General features: G+C 38.0%; 1 protein-coding gene across 2 annotated transcripts in view; it reads right to left on the reverse strand.

Moving 5' to 3' along the window:
* Positions 1-1119: 1119 nt before the first annotated feature.
* LOC115218638 (vascular endothelial growth factor D) overlaps positions 1120-15914 on the reverse strand; it is a 55764-nt gene continuing 40969 nt past the window's right edge. Inside the window, exons 3-7 of one of the 2 annotated variants that reach the window (XR_005001681.1) lie at positions 11399-11422; positions 8017-8204; positions 6871-7163; positions 1438-1924; positions 1120-1400 (exon numbers count right to left, since the gene is read on the reverse strand). Coding sequence is in view for 1 of the 2 variants with exons in the window: in XM_029788555.2 (XP_029644415.1) it covers positions 1513-1924; positions 6871-7163; positions 8017-8204; positions 11399-11422 (917 nt within the window). In the remaining variant the exon portion in view is untranslated. Of the gene's footprint in view, positions 1925-6870; positions 7164-8016; positions 8205-11398; positions 11423-15914 lie in introns of both variants that reach the window. The other variant, XM_029788555.2, reaches the window with a different exon arrangement.

The following is a 15914-nucleotide window of genomic DNA, read 5'->3' on the forward strand; positions in this document are numbered from 1 at the left end:
TTGGCAGAAAATAACAACCACTTTTCATTACAAAAGGATGCTTTGGCTGAACTAACCAAAAACAGGACAGAGAAGGTGTAATAGAAATTTGTGAGTTTGTGTGAAACAACAAGGCTTTAGTGAGAATTTACAAATATTCTTCAGGATCCAAGGAAAAAATAAAATGAAAATAAGACAACCAAAGCAGTATGGCAATTTTATATAAATTTTTCAATCATATTTTCAAAAAGGTAACTGAAATTATGGCAGCTTAACCCTTTTGTTACCATATTTCTGTTGAAATATGGTGCCTTTGCTTCAATTAATTTTAAAAATTATGAAGTATTTAATAAAGTAAATTTGTCATTATTGACTTTGGTTTTAGAACAAAAATTAACATGGAAATTTTAATGGAAGGTTTTAAATTAGATCACTTTAATTCAGAAAGTTTGTATCATAGAAGCAGGAATGGTCTCAGGCAGGATGATATCAAAAGGGTTAAGTTGATCAGCCAGCATCATATTCCTTGTAAATGATGCTCGATTCCTGTATTTCATTTTATATCTATTTTGGCACATTGACGGTGGGAGTCTGGAGATGTCTTTTTTAAGTACAAATAAAATAAAATAAAATATTAAGAAATAAAATGACCCACAAAACTATATAATTTAATGTTCTGATGTAAAAAAAAAAAAAAAAAAAAAAAAAAGAGTAATTCTGTAAACCATCAATTGTGGAACATACGGATTTATTCTGTAGATTGGTGTGCGTTTGGCGGCGATGGACATCATTGTTCAAGACTTGCGTGTTGAGGAAATATAAAAAAAAACCTAAAAACTGTACTCAGTCTATATATATATAGATATATATATATATATAGATATACAAAAATTCTATAATTATGAGTATAATTATAATTAGGGTTCAGCAAAAATTTGCTTCACCAAATACCACATATGTGGTGAAGCAAATTTTTGCTGAATCCTAATTATAATTATACTTATAATTATAGAATTTTTGTATAAGTTTATCAATAATGGTTCTTTTAACATACCGAACTACTTGGTAAAATTATTAATTATTAATTAATTAATTAATTAATTTTACCCTTTATTATTATTATTATTATTATTATTATATATATATAATGTGTGTATATATGTACAATAGATTGTTCCTCCCTTTCAGTTTTGGAATAAAATATTATAATTATTATTTAAGATGGAGAAATATAACTGATCCCTTTCTAACAAAGGTTAAAAAAAATATATTTGTGCATCTCTTCCTATTCTAAAAGGGGAAGAGAAAATACTCTATAACAGTTACAGAGATGAAATATTACTCTTCTCTGTAATGAGTAAATACTTTGCCCTCCTTCAAACATAGATATACAAATATATATATATGTATATATATATATAGATATATATATATATATATATATATATATTATATATATATATATATATAAATGTATGATGTTTGGTGTCTACTTATATAATAAATTCTCACATCGATATAGCTCAATTGTCTTTAACCAAAGTTAGGTTTACAGCCACAGAGACCATTCCTTTGCAAAACAGGCATCCACCTGGGAGGACATTTCTTTGAAGCACAAATATTAGCCGTTTTTGAAGGTTTCGTAATCTTCGGAGTTGTTTTCTTTTCAGTGGTCGTCTCTATTGTCGTTGGCATCGTCGTTGTTTTAAGACCTTCGGTGGATAGAATCTCCATCAGGAAACTTCCTTTATCAAGATCATCGGTTGACTGGCCATTGGTAATAGCAGCATCAGTTTTAGCACGTTCGGTCTGGGGTTTACCATCACTGTTTATCCTGTTAGAATCAAGCTGGTTGCTCCCTGATTTTGAAATTTCGCTTTGCTTCACAAAACTGGCATTAGCAGATGCAAAGTTAGTTCCATCATAGCCTCGGTAATGTTGGCATCTGCAGAGAAAATTGAAAGAAAAAAAAGGATGCGTTATAAAGAATACATCATCAATATTATCTGCTTTATATATAAATAGTAATTTAAAAGAAAATATTGAGCTTCAATGTTACTCTTTTACTTGTTTCAGTCATTTGACTGTGGCTATGCTGGAGCACCACCTTTAGTCGAGCACATCGAATCCAGGACTTATTCTTTGTAAGCCTAGTACTTATTCTAGTGTTCTCTTTTGCAGAACTGCTGAGTTGCGGGGACGTAAACAAACCAGCATCAGTTGTCAGGCGATTTTGGGGGGACAAACACAAACACACAAACACACACACATACGACGGGCTAGCTTCCGTCTACCAAATCCACTCACAAGGCTTTGGTTGGCCCGAGGCTATAGTAGAAGACACTTGCCCAAGGTACCACGCAGTGGGACTGAACCCGGAACCATGTAGTTCATAAGCAAGCTACTTACCACACAGCCACTCCTACGCCTATTTTGATAACATGTTGAAGAAATAAACAAATAAACATCAGAATTATTATAAGTGTAGGTAGGTGTGGTTGTGTGGTAAAGGCATTTGCTTCCCAACCACTTGACTTCAGGTTCAGTCCCACTGTGTAGCACCTCAGGTAAGTGTTTTCTATCGTCTCAAGCTGACCAATGCCTTGCGAGTGTATTTGGTAGATGGAAACTGAAAGAAGCCTGTCATGTACATATATTATATATAATCCTTTCCACTGTAGGCACAAGGCCCAAAATTTGGGGGAGGAGGCACGTTAATCACACCATTTCAGTGTGATCGTTACCATGTCACCTTACCAGCACTTGTGCTGGTGGCACGTGAGACATTCAAGTGAGGTCATCGCCAGTGCCGCTGGACTGGTTCCTGTGCAGGTGGCACATAAAACGCACCATTTGGGCGTGGCCGTTGCCAGTACCACCAAACTGGCACGTAAAAGCACCCACTACACTCTCGGAGTGGTTGGCGTTAGGAAGGGCATCCAGCTGTAGAAACTCTACCAGATAAGATTGGGGTCTGGTTTGCCAAACCTCAGTCAAATCACCCAACCCATGCTAGCATGGAAAGCGGATGTTAAATAATGATGAGGATGATGATAAGGATGATGATGAGGATGATGATGAGATTAGCCAATTACATCGATCCCCAGTGTTTCACTGGTACTTAATTTATCGACCACCCCAAAAGGATGAAAGGCAAAGTTGACCGCGGCGGAATTTGAACTCAGAATGTTGTGATGGGCAAAATACCGCTAAGTATTTGGTCCAGTAAGCTAGCAATTCTGTCATCTCACTGCCTTATATGTATTATATATATATAATAGTATGTGTGATAAGGCAGTGAGCTAGCAGAAATGTTAGCACGCTGGGTGAAATGCTTAGCGGTATTTCATCTGTCATTATGTTCTGAGTTCAAATTCCGCCAAGGTCGACTTTGCCTTTCATCCTTTCGAGTTCGATTAAATAAATACCAGTTACGCACTGAGGTCGATATAATCGACTTAATCCGTGTGTCTGTCCTTGTTTGTTCTCTCTGTGTTTAGCCCCTTGTGGGTAGTAAAGAAATAGGTATTTCATCTGTCTTTATGTTCTGAGTTCAAATTCTGTCAAGGTCGACTTAGCCTTTCATCCTTTAGAGGTCGATAAATTAAGTTCCAGTTGTGTACTGGGATCGATCTAATCGACTGCCCCCCCTCTCTCCCAAAATTTCAGGCCTTGTGCCTAGAGCAGAAAAGATAATAGTATGTGTGTTAATGTCTCCTTGCCTTAGCGTTAAATGACAGCTGTAAATGAGCACCACTGTCATACAAGGGATTTTTGTCTCCTATCTTCCGTGAAAATATGTTAGACCACAGGGAATGCTTACTGGGAAACAGGTAAGAGTTGGTGGCAGTGAGAGCATCATCTGACATGTAAAACATCTGCCTCAACAAATTTTGTCTAGCCCATGCGAACATGGAAAATGTGGATGTCCAAAATGATGATTAATGGAATGTAAAGGACAATATGTGAGTTGGTGTCTGTGAAATATTCAAATGAAAATGGAACGGAAAGGATTTCTCAAATCTCTTAGGAAGCTTTGGAGGGAACACTAACCTAATAAAATTCTTGTTTATTGACAGGACCTGTTGAAAGCTTAGTGGACTGAGATCATAAAAAATAGTCAGGTGTATGAATACATACAATAAAGTGGAAATAGATGAATGAAGGTGGAGGCGCAATGGCCCAGTGGTTAGGGCAGCGGACTCGCGGTCGGAGGATCACGGTTTCGATTTCCAGACCGAGCGTTGTGTGTGTTTATTGAGCGAAAACACCTAAAAGTTCCACGAGGCTCCGGCAGGGGGTGGTGGCGACCCCTGTTGTACTCTTTCGCCACAACTTTCTCTCGGCCTTTCTTGAGTAACGCTGCGATGGACTGGTGTCCCGTCCAGCTGGTGAGGGTGGGGGGGACACATACGCCACAGAAAAGGGCGAGATGAATGAAGAACTTGTTGAAGGAACCGTTATGAGGTTATTCAGTTTGCTAGAAATTGCAGTAAAATCTCTCTCAAACTGCTCCCTGCCATCGCATTAAAGGCAATACACATTAGATAAGGTAGGTTAGGTACAGTTGGAAGACGGCAACGGGGTGTAATGGTCAAGCTTGGTACACACATTTTCAACCAACTCACTGAGTACATTAATTTTGCTCGGGTAGAACATACTCGGGGTGAAATAACAAAAACAAATTCAAACAAGCTTTCGATGTTTTGGTTAAAATATTTGAATATCAAAAACAAAACTGCTTTTCATTTACTTTCTCAAAAATTTGTAAAACCTGTCCTTACACAACAATCTCTATAATAGAAAATTCTCAAAAATTTGTAACACCCGTCCTTATAAAACAATTTCTATGATAGAAAATTGAGAGTTGCTTCCCTTACTCTGCAAATCATTTTCTTTTTTTTTAACTTTAAGTTATTGTTTGCGTCAATAACAAAAAATTTTACTCTTTTACTTGTTTCGGTCATTTGACTGCGGCCATTCTGGAGCACCGCCTTTAGTCGAGCAAATCGACCCGGGACTTATTCTTTGTAAGCCCAGTACTTATTCTATCGGTCTCTTTTGCCGGGGACGTAAACACGTTACGGGGACGTAAACACACCACCATCGGTTGGGGACAAACACACACATACATATATACGACAGGCTTCTTTCAGTTTCCGTCTACCAAATCCACTCACAAGGCTTTGGTCGGCCCGGGGCTATAGCAGAAGACACTTGCCCAAGATCCCACGCAGTGGGACTGAACCCAGAACCATGTGGCTGGTTAGCAAGCTACTTACCACACAACCACTCCTGCGCCTATGTTAGTTAATAAATAAAATTAATTAAACTAAATATAAACTCTTGCTCGGTGAAAAAAGGAGGGGAACTATAACTCTTCAGAGGGGGCATTTTCTTTTCCTGTCAGGAACAATATATCTATTTTTGTGGGTTTTTTATTATTATTGTTATCTGTCGCAGTTAAAGTGATAATTTTATTTTAATTTAGGCAGGTCAAAGCCAGCAATTTTGAAGGGAAGGGACGGGACTTAGTATCATCGACTTCAGAACTTGACCGGTACTTTACTTTATCGACTCTGGGAGTTGATAACGAAAAGTTGGTTTCGGCGTAATTTGAACTCAAAACATAAGGAGTCGGAACATTTCACTGCACTGCCCTAATCACAACTTTGCGATTACAACCAATATTTACTTCTCATTCGATCAATAAAGTACTTCGTCCACTGAATTACGTCATGTTTTAGGCGGTGAGCTGGCAGAAACGTTAGCTCGCTGGGCGAAATGCTTTGTGGTATTTCGTCCGCCGCTGCGTTCTGAGTTCAAATTCCGCCCAGGTCAATTTTGCCTTTCATCCTTTCGGGGTCGATAAATTAAGTACCAGTTATGCACTGGGGTCGATGTAATCGACTTACTCCGTTTGTCTGTTCTTGTTTGTCCTCTCTGTGTTTAGCCCCTTGTGGGTAATAAAGAAATAGGTATTTTGTCTGTCTTTATGTTCTGAGTTCAAATTCCGCCCAGGTCGACTTTGCCTTTTATCCTTTCGAGGTCGATAACTTAAGTACCAGTTGCGTATTGGAGTCGATCTAATCGACTGGTCCTCTTCCCCCAAAATTTCGGGCCTTGTGCCTAGAGCAGAAACGAATTACGTCATGTTTTACGTTTATCTTCTTTAATTTTTCACACGTTTTTTATTGCTGCTTGTGTTTTGTTTTTTGTTGTTTTTTTTTGTCATGAATACGTACCCGCATACCTCGACTTACGTTTTATTTCAGAACATGTAGAGGGATGAAATACTGCTAAAATCAAAATCAAAGTGAAATTCGATGACGGGCACGAGCACCATATGAGCGTGATCGTTGACAGGGCGGCTAACCGGCTTCCGTGCCAGTGGCACATAAAAGGCACCATTCGAGTGTGATCGTTACCAATGTCGCCTTACTGGCACTTGTGCCCCTTGCTAGTAGGATCGTTGCCAGAGCGGCTAACTGGCGTCCGTGCCGGTGGCATGTAGGAGGCACCATTCGAGCGGGATCCTTACCAGCATCGCTTTACTGGCACTTGCGTCGTTGGCATGTGTAAAAAGATTCGAGGTTGTTGCCAGTACTGCCTGACTGGCCCCCCGTGCCGGTGGCATGTAAAAGCACCCACTACACTCTCGGAGTGGTTGGCATTAGGAAGGGCATCCAGCTGTAGAAACTCTGCTAGATCAAGACTGGAGCCTGGTGCAGCCATCTGGTTCGCCAGCCCCCAGTCAAACCGTCCAACCCATGCTAGCATGGAAAGCGGACGTTAAACAATGATGATGATGATGTGCTAACGATTCTGCCAACACACCACTTTCAATAATAGTAGTAGTAATAATAATAATAATAATGAAATTTTACTTACGTGCAAAGAATTTTATTAAAGTACAGACCATGTCCACAAGCTTTTAATTTTGGACATGTGCAGCGACAAGTCTTCTTGTTCCAGGTCTTAGGATGTGTACATCTGGTATTTAAAGACGGTTTGCAGCGACAGGAGCAATCTGCAGAACTGTAGATATGTATTTTGTCATCGCAATCATCTTCTGTCACTTTGCAAACTTGTTCACAATCTGTATGTGTTTCAAGATCGATACCAACTACTCTGTCCAAAGTCATGCTTGGAGCTCCGTAATAGTCATAATTTAACCGCACAACCTAAAGGATGGAGATTGAAGAAGTTTTAGGAAACATGAATGGAGACGGAAAAGCAAACAAAAACCGAAAATAGCTCAGTGACGATAAAACATTACTCTTTTACTCTCCTTTTTACTTGTTTCAGTCATTTGACCGCCCTTAGTTGAGCAAAGTGACCTAGTACTTTGCTCGATAGAATAAGTGACCTAGTACTAAGTAATTAGTGAAAGCATGGTGCACGTTACCAAGTCATGGAAGTGAGAGTTGCTTATTCTTTTAAGATTTAAGCTGGCTATATCTAGCCCTAATATTCTTCACAATACTCTACATCATTCTAAAAATGAAAGAAATAATCACATCAAAATTTTGAAGTTACAATATAAGGCATAATTGGTTCAAAACGATGTAAATAAATAAGCATTGCATGTGATATGTGAAGGCATATAGCTCTATAGTTGGAGCATCAGACTCACAATCATGAGGTTGTGAGTTCGATTCCCAGCCCAGACTGTGTGTTGTGTTCTTGAGCAAGACACTTTATTTCACATTGCTCTAATTCATTCGGCTGTAGAAATGAGTTATGACGTCACTGGTGCCAAGCTGAACCGGCCTTTGCCTTTCCCTTGGTTAACATCAGTGGAGTGGAGAAGCGAGGTGGTATGCATGGGCAATTACTGATCTTCCATAAACAACTCTTGCCAGGACTTGTGCCTCAGAGGGTAATTTTCTAAGTGCAATCCTCTGGTCATTAATACCACCCCCAACACTTTTTTTTTTTTACAAATGACAGAGTAATGTGAATGCTAAAGGATTAATATGGTATCTTCTAGGTGAATGAAATTACAACAGAAGAGAGAGAGAGAAGAGAACTTACTTGTACTTTTTTAAAAACTTTTCCTTTAGCAGTGGGAACACAGGCAAGTGACTCGTGTTCAGAACAACCTCCACATCTTTTTACTCGGGTACATTTTGGCCAATAATACTTGTTGTATTCTGTTGGTTGAGGAATCTCTATTGTAGTCAACCGGGGTGAGCAAAAATCAGCATTGACAATTTCATTTGCTACAAAAAAAAAAAAACAGAAAAAAATATGAATTTAGAAATAAGTTTACATTGTATTACTGTTATTGTTACTTCGTTGTTGTTCTCCCATCGCTATGCTGCCAGTAAAAATATTTATTTGTGCATGTATCTTCATAAATTATTCAAAGTGAAAGTATCTGAGCTGGCAGAAGCGTTAGCACGTCGGGCGAAATGCCGAGCGGTATTTTGTCTGTCGTTACGTTGTGAATTCAATTTCCGCCGAGGTCGACTTTGCCTTTCATCCTTTCGGGGTCGATAAATTAAGTACCAGTTACGCACTGGGGTCGATGTAATCGACTTAATCCCTTTGTCTGTCCTTGTTTGTCCCCTCTGTGTTTAGTCCCTTGTGGGTAGTAAAGAAATAAGTATCTTTTTGAAGTTTGTGTTGCATTGTCTATATGTTGATAGACACACAGTCACACAATAAATACTTGACAACCGATGCTGGTGTATTTATGTCCCCGTAACTTAGCGGTTCGGCAGGCAAAAGAGACCGATAGAAATAAGTACTAGGCTTACAAAGAATAAGTCCTGGGGTCGATTTGCTCGAGTAAAGGCAGTGCTCCAGCATGGCCATAGTCAAATGACTGAAACAAGTAAAAGAGTATCGCCATGACTTGGCAATTTATGCCTGTATCATTTCTGTTACTCTGCAGCGAAGCGCCCACGACCCAGGTACATACGGGTAGGTGTAGAGCTGCAAGGCACGCAAGAATCTGATATTGTTCTTGATTTTGCTGTCTCTACATAATCTCAGGTCTACTGAAGCAGGTGAAGAAAACTGGATTGGCGGAAACTGTTTGGAAGCCTGCTCGGTGGACTTTCTTTGACGTGAGAGGCAACTCTATCTTTCACTCACTTTAATTATTCAGCAGTCTAGGACTTTAGCAGAATTCACTCTGTGATAAGAATTGGGGCTACGCAACAAGAAATGACACATAACGATATCTAGTTATCCGCTATCCTTGAACCAGATCTATAATCCAAAGATTACGGATTATTAGATATTTTTGTAGCAGTAACACGTGCGTTTTGGTGACCACCTCCACCACCATCGTCATTATCATCAATCAAAGAAACATTGAAAACGTGACCAACAACTTTCCCTTCCGTGTATCTTCTCTGCAGATGTTTTATGATTCAGGCCTTTTAAAAAACTAAACTAAATAGTATTATAACTATTTCTTTACTACCCACAAGGGGCTAAACACAGAGAGGACAAACAAGGACAGACAAACGGATTAAGACGATTATATCGACCCCAGTACGTAACTGGTACTTAATTTATCGTCCCCGAAAGGATGAAAGGCAAAGTCGACCTCGGTGGAATTTGAACTCAGATCGTAACGGCGGACGAAATACCTATTTCTTTACTACCTACAAGGGGCTAAACACAGAGGGGACAAACAAAGACAGACAAACAGATTAAGTCGATTATATTGACCCCAATGCGTAACTGGTACTTATTTAATCGACCCCGAAAGGATGAGAGGCAAAGTCGACCTCGGCGGAATTTGAACTCACAACGTAGCGGCAGACGAAATACGGCTACGCATTTTGCCGGGCGTGCTAACGTTTCTACCAGCTCCCCTGCCTTATAAAATGAGGAACTAACCTCAGGCTGAATCGAACTCACAAATCGACGCTTGCAGGGCTCCTTGCGAATCAGATTGGCCAAACGCTCACCTCTAAACTAAATAGTATTATACCATTAATCTTTAGTTGTTTGGTTTTTTTAAGCTATCATGGTAGAAGTCATGAGGACACACCGCTTTCAATCAATCATTGCCAATTTGCTGACAACAGTAGAAAACTCAGCTTTGAAGATGCACCGACAATTTTTTTGGTCTGCGATGAAGGCAGCAGCTTTAGCAGTAAATTTATAAACTAAGTACATTCTTTCAGCCAATAACATTTTGTTTCCTACTTAAACCATTATGATTTACATCATTATGATCTTGGATCAAACTGAGACCACAAAAGTTTACTCAGAAACGTACAATAATTAATCTTAATCCTTTTAAATTTTTTTCCTTTTATAATAATTCTATTTATACCCAAAGTGGATTAAAAGGATATAAACTGATCCTTGTTCATAACTAATATACCTGTCCTCGTTAATTACCGATTCATTGATCTCTAATTCAGGGGAAAACAGCACGTTCAGTTGTGAATCCTGTTACACTTATCAAGGAATGATTTAGGATAACAAGGGTCAGATATCGTGCAAAAATTCTGCTTGTTGATATTTTTCAGTTGTTTGTCTTTTTTATTATGATGTGTTATAAAATATCTTCCCAAACACGAAAAAATATCATAAGGTGTGTTTAAAATATTTTTGAAAGTGTTATATAAGTTAGGAGGACAACTTTGGGGTCTCGGAGCGAAACCCTTTGTTTCCCCGGTTGTTCTAGTATTCATTTATCACTGATCCATGTGACACTTTCTCCTTTTTAGACTAAACACGCATGATAAACGAAGCCAGACGTACCGTAAAGCCTCGTGTATAATCCGTATTTTTTCCCCAAAATTTAAAGGTCAAAATCCCTAGTGCGTACTATATACGAGGTTAAAAATGAAAATTATTTTCTAAGTAATGTCCGAGTCTATTTGCTGTCCGGCAATGTTTATTCAGACGCATTTTGTGATGTCGGGCGCGAAAATACCTTAAGCTAAGCCTGAAAGCAATGAAGTCATAAAAGAATCATCTATAACTTGCAATAAGCAATATTTATTAAACGTTATTACTGTTATTTATTTTCTGCAAACAAAATGCACAAAAAAGTTACACGTTTGCATTATGTTATATATACAATAATAATAAAGGACATTACCGTATACAGTTTTACAAACCAAGGACGTTATATAGACCTCCTTGACTCAAGTTAGAGAAGGGGTGCGTATTATACACAAGGTTTAGGTTTTTCAGAAGTACAGCCCCCTAAAAATCCCCTGCGTATTATACTCAAGGGCGGACTATACTCGAGGATTTACGGTACTTCTATTTTATCGACCTTAGATGGGTCAATAGTAGGAATTGAACTCTGAATATTAAGGTGCGTAAACTAAATATCAATGCTCTAACGATTCTGAAAATTCACCATCGATGAAACGTTGGAACAATTTCAAGTCTTAATAGAAATTGTTCTCAAAAATTAAATAAGAATACTTACTACTGGCATATTGGAAATCGCCATCTGAAAAACAGGGAAAAAGAGAAAAGAAAAGCATGAATATTTAATCAAAATAATTGCACTTGTGAAATTAAAATCTAGTTTTGTAAAAATCTAAAATTGTTCATTAATCATTACTGTAATGTGAGAAATAATAATGTAGTGAACTTACTTTTCAAGCTAAACTGTCTGAACAGAGAGATAAATTGATAATGAAGTCTTGCCACAGTCAAGTGTAAGACAGAGGTTAAACAAATAAATATTTAAATATAGACATCAATACGAAGAAAGCGAAAAGGTTATATCGGATTAATAATAACGATCAAAAATACTCTCTCAAGTCTCGACTGTTAAGAAAAACAAACTAAGCAGATCGTCATCAGATTAAAAACATTTCGATCTTACTTTGATTGTTGATATGTTACAGAGCCCACTATGATACCCAGTAAGCTATCGTAGTGACATAAGGTAAACTCTCAAATACGAAAACAATACATTTATGTTTGCATTGCAAATGTGAAAGTTGTAAACATCACGACTTAAACTGTTATATTGGTAATACAAGTACTACCGATACAACACTCTCTCACTGGACCACGATGTGTTTGCAAGGCGTAACAGAAATATCCTCCACAACACAAAAACAAAAATTAATAAAAGGTTAGTTGAAAACCCATCTATGCTCTACAGAATAACTAAACAAAAGATTAAAGATCAAAGCAATATTCAGAACATATTTCTAATGAATAAACACATAACCAGGTAGCTTGCCCGTCCCACCGTCTTTAGCGTAGTTAACTATGTACCACAGCACGACCCCACCATAAACGAACATGATAAAATAAACACAGATTGGAGGTGGGCGGTATATTATTGATTTTGTTTGTTTATTTATTCACATTTCGAAGTCTGTTGTAATTATTGATATTGTTGATGTTGTTATTGTCACTGTGGCGGTTGTAGTGATTGTAGGAAACAAGTAGTTTATCATAATATTATGTTTAAATTTGTTTTGTTTTTTTGCTTTTTTTTTTAGCTTATATTTAAAAGTTTATATAGGCGCAGGCGTGGCTTTGTGGTAAGAATCTTGCTTCCCAACCACATGGTTCAGGGTTCAGTCCCATTGCGTGGCACTTTGAGCAAGTGTCTTCTACTGTAGCCTCGGACGATCAAAGCCTTGTGAGTCGATTAGTTAACCGGAAACTGAAAGAAGCCTGTCGTACATGTCTCTCCCACCACCACTGGTGATGTGTTTACGTTCTCGTAACTTAGCGGTTCGGCAAAAGAGACCGAGAGAATAAGGACTTGGTTTTAAAAAAAGTCCTCCTGGGGTCGATTTGTTCCACTAAAACTCTTCAAGGTGATGCTCCAGCATAGCCGCAGTCAAATGACTGAAGCAAGTAAAAGATAGAAAAAAAAAGATATTAATAGGTTAAAATAATTTCTAATACACAAATGCACTCACTCAAACACTACACATGCATACTTACGCATATATAAACATACGTATTTATATACACCCACATTTAAACATACGCATGCATACACACACATACAAGGACTCAAATATAAGCATACAGTTTCTGTTATAGAGAGAGAAGGAAATAAAACAGGCTGATTATTACAAATAACCTTACTGGGGACGTACTTACAACAAATTTAGAAAATACAAGTATTTCAGATTCTCAAATTGCAATTAAATACAAACTCCTGATTACTAAAAAAATCTCCTTTTAGTAATTACACATTCTTGTATAGTTTCTACTCTCAAGCACACTTTGGCATGGAGTTTCTTTATTGGCATCAGTTTCTTGGAATACTTCTCTTTATGGATTGTATCATGTCATCGACAGTGAGTGGTATTCTTGAAAATATATTATCTTATAGCGTCCAAAACGAAATCCATTAGGATATATCATATTGTGTAACAGAATTTTCATTTTAAAGAATTTTTGTATTTGTTGTTTAATAAATGCTGTTTCCTATTTGCTTCTGTTTAGAAACCAAATGAAATGACTACTATTTCCTTTAAATTTTGCTTTTGTGACCTGGTCATCAATCTTTTGAAACTGACCTATTTTCCACTACATTTCGGACAGATTCAGCGCTGAGTTGCTGAAACAGGAATATCGTTATAGCAAATATTCTGCTCAACAGCACAGATTTGCTTGTCAGTTACTTGGCCGTTACCACTTGAAGATGTCCTTTAGCGGCTGACGATATGTGCAACTCTCATCAATGGCAATGGGGTAGGGGAGCATCATAACCATGTGTTGAGAATGATTCTTTGGGGGTTTGAATAGATATAACAAGAGTAAAGTTTGAATGAAATATTTGCCATTTTTCATACTTTCTAGGAAAAAGCAAATAGAAAATAACAGTTGCTACTCAAGGACAAAAATCGAGCTACACAGTGAGTTTATAGTTCGGTTAAGGTGATAACTATTCAACTGGTCATTATACTTCCTCCACTATCCACCAATGGAACAATGTTTTTCTTTTTCTTTTTTGTCAAGAAACGTACGAGGCGTTATACATTATTAGCAGTATCGCCCGGCGTTGCTCGGGTTTGTAAGGGAAATAACTATAAAGCATTTTTAGAGAGTTATAGCCAAAAAACAGCAAAAAAAAATGGGGAAAAAATGATGGTAAATTTTTTTGAGAGTAAAAAAGGTCGAGTTGCGTCCCCTAGACAGTCTGTGGTTTGTGTTTCTGATTCTCGACCCCATGTCGAATTTATCGATTTTTTTCAGAACTGGGGGAACTTTTCAAAATTTTCGCTGCGTTAGTTTTGAATTATGACATTGGGCTATGTGTGTGTCAAGTTTCATCAGAATCGGTTGAAAGCCGTGGTCAGAGTGAGGGTACAACCTAACAGACACACAGACACGCAGACAGACAAACTGCCGTTTATATATAGAGAGATAATGGGGGAAGAAGTCCCGTGTTGCTGAAAAAATTATTTGTATTATACATGGTTAGGCTCGAAAATGCATGGTACTAAACAAAAATGCTACTTCACAGCATTTTGGGCAAGTATCTTCTATTTTAGCGTCGTTGTTGACCAATTCTTTCTAAGTGGAACTTGAGAGGCGATATATGTGCAGAGAGAAGCCCATCGCGCGAGCGTATATGATCCAATATGTTTATAAAATGAATAAACGAATGAAGAGATTGCTATCTCATTTATTATCCGGTTGCGGTCGTTTCAATAACAGATGGGTTAGATAAATCCTTTAACATACTGGAATAAAATATAAACAATGATTACGCAATTTCATAAAAGAAGCCTCTTTTCCAAGGCCATGGTGAGATGACAGAATCGGGATCCATTTAATAACGCATGAAATTACATAATCATTGTTTATATTGGTTCTAGCATGTTAAATGATTTATCTCTCCCATCTGTTATTGAAACGATAGTTGGGTTATAAATGCGATACCAATATCTTAATTCTTTCTTTCATTTTATTTTATACTCCTGCCGTTGATATAAATTTCCTATATTTTCAGTTAGTATGGAATACTTTGTTTTACTGGATTGTTTGCTAGGATTTGCATGATTGCTGACTGAGACAATAACCTGATTTTCATCCTGCTCCTTTATTTACTGACTCTGTGTGTGTGTGTGTGTGTGTGTGTGTGTGTGTGTGTGTGTGTGTGTATTGGGTTGGTCAAAAAGATCGTTCTCTCTTTTTTTACAGGAACATAATACAAGATTTAAACATAAAGCGATTTATTCAATCAATGATATAAATAAAATATAAACGCGCCCTTTTTAAAGCCTAGCCAGGCTCATGGGCCCGATTTCCCGGTTTCTATGGCGTATGTGTTCCCCAGCTGGACGGGACGCCAGTCCATCGCAGCGTTACTCATTTTTGCCAGCTGAGTGGACTGGAGCAACGTGAAATGAAGTGTTTTGCTCAAGAACACAACGCGTCGCCCGGTCCAGGAATCGAAACCACAATCTTACGATCATAATGCTGACACCCTAACCACTAAGCCATGCGCCCCCACCAATCAATGATATAATTACCATTTAATTTCGGTGTCTTCTGCATTCATGTGGGCAGACCCATTATTCTCTGATAAAAGAATTTCCTGTCTTTACTGATGAAGAACTCTTCCAGTGAATTTATACATCCTCTTCAGAGTTGAAGGTCTGCCTATTCAATGAATTTTGAAGAGACCAAAACTGGTGGAAATCTGAAGGAACAAGGTCGGGCAAATATGGAAGGTGAAGCAAAACACCCCAGCTAATCTGCAGTAACGTCTGCCGCTTATGCAAAAAAGTGTGTATTGTCGTGCCGAAAGACAATACCCATGCCAAGTTCTGGAGGCATCTGGTGAATCGCTGCATTTAATTGGTCCAGCTGCTCAAAGTAAGCATTCGAACTGATGGTCCTGTTTGCGGGAAGAAGCTCGTAAAACGATAAAAGGAAAGCATAGTCTTCTTTGGGCGACGTCCTGCTTTGGAGGTTGTTTGTGGTAGGTTGCCACATTTCACCCCATCATC

Source organism: Octopus sinensis, linkage group LG13 (assembly GCF_006345805.1).
Source record: "Octopus sinensis linkage group LG13, ASM634580v1, whole genome shotgun sequence".
Taxonomy (NCBI): domain Eukaryota; kingdom Metazoa; phylum Mollusca; class Cephalopoda; order Octopoda; family Octopodidae; genus Octopus; species Octopus sinensis.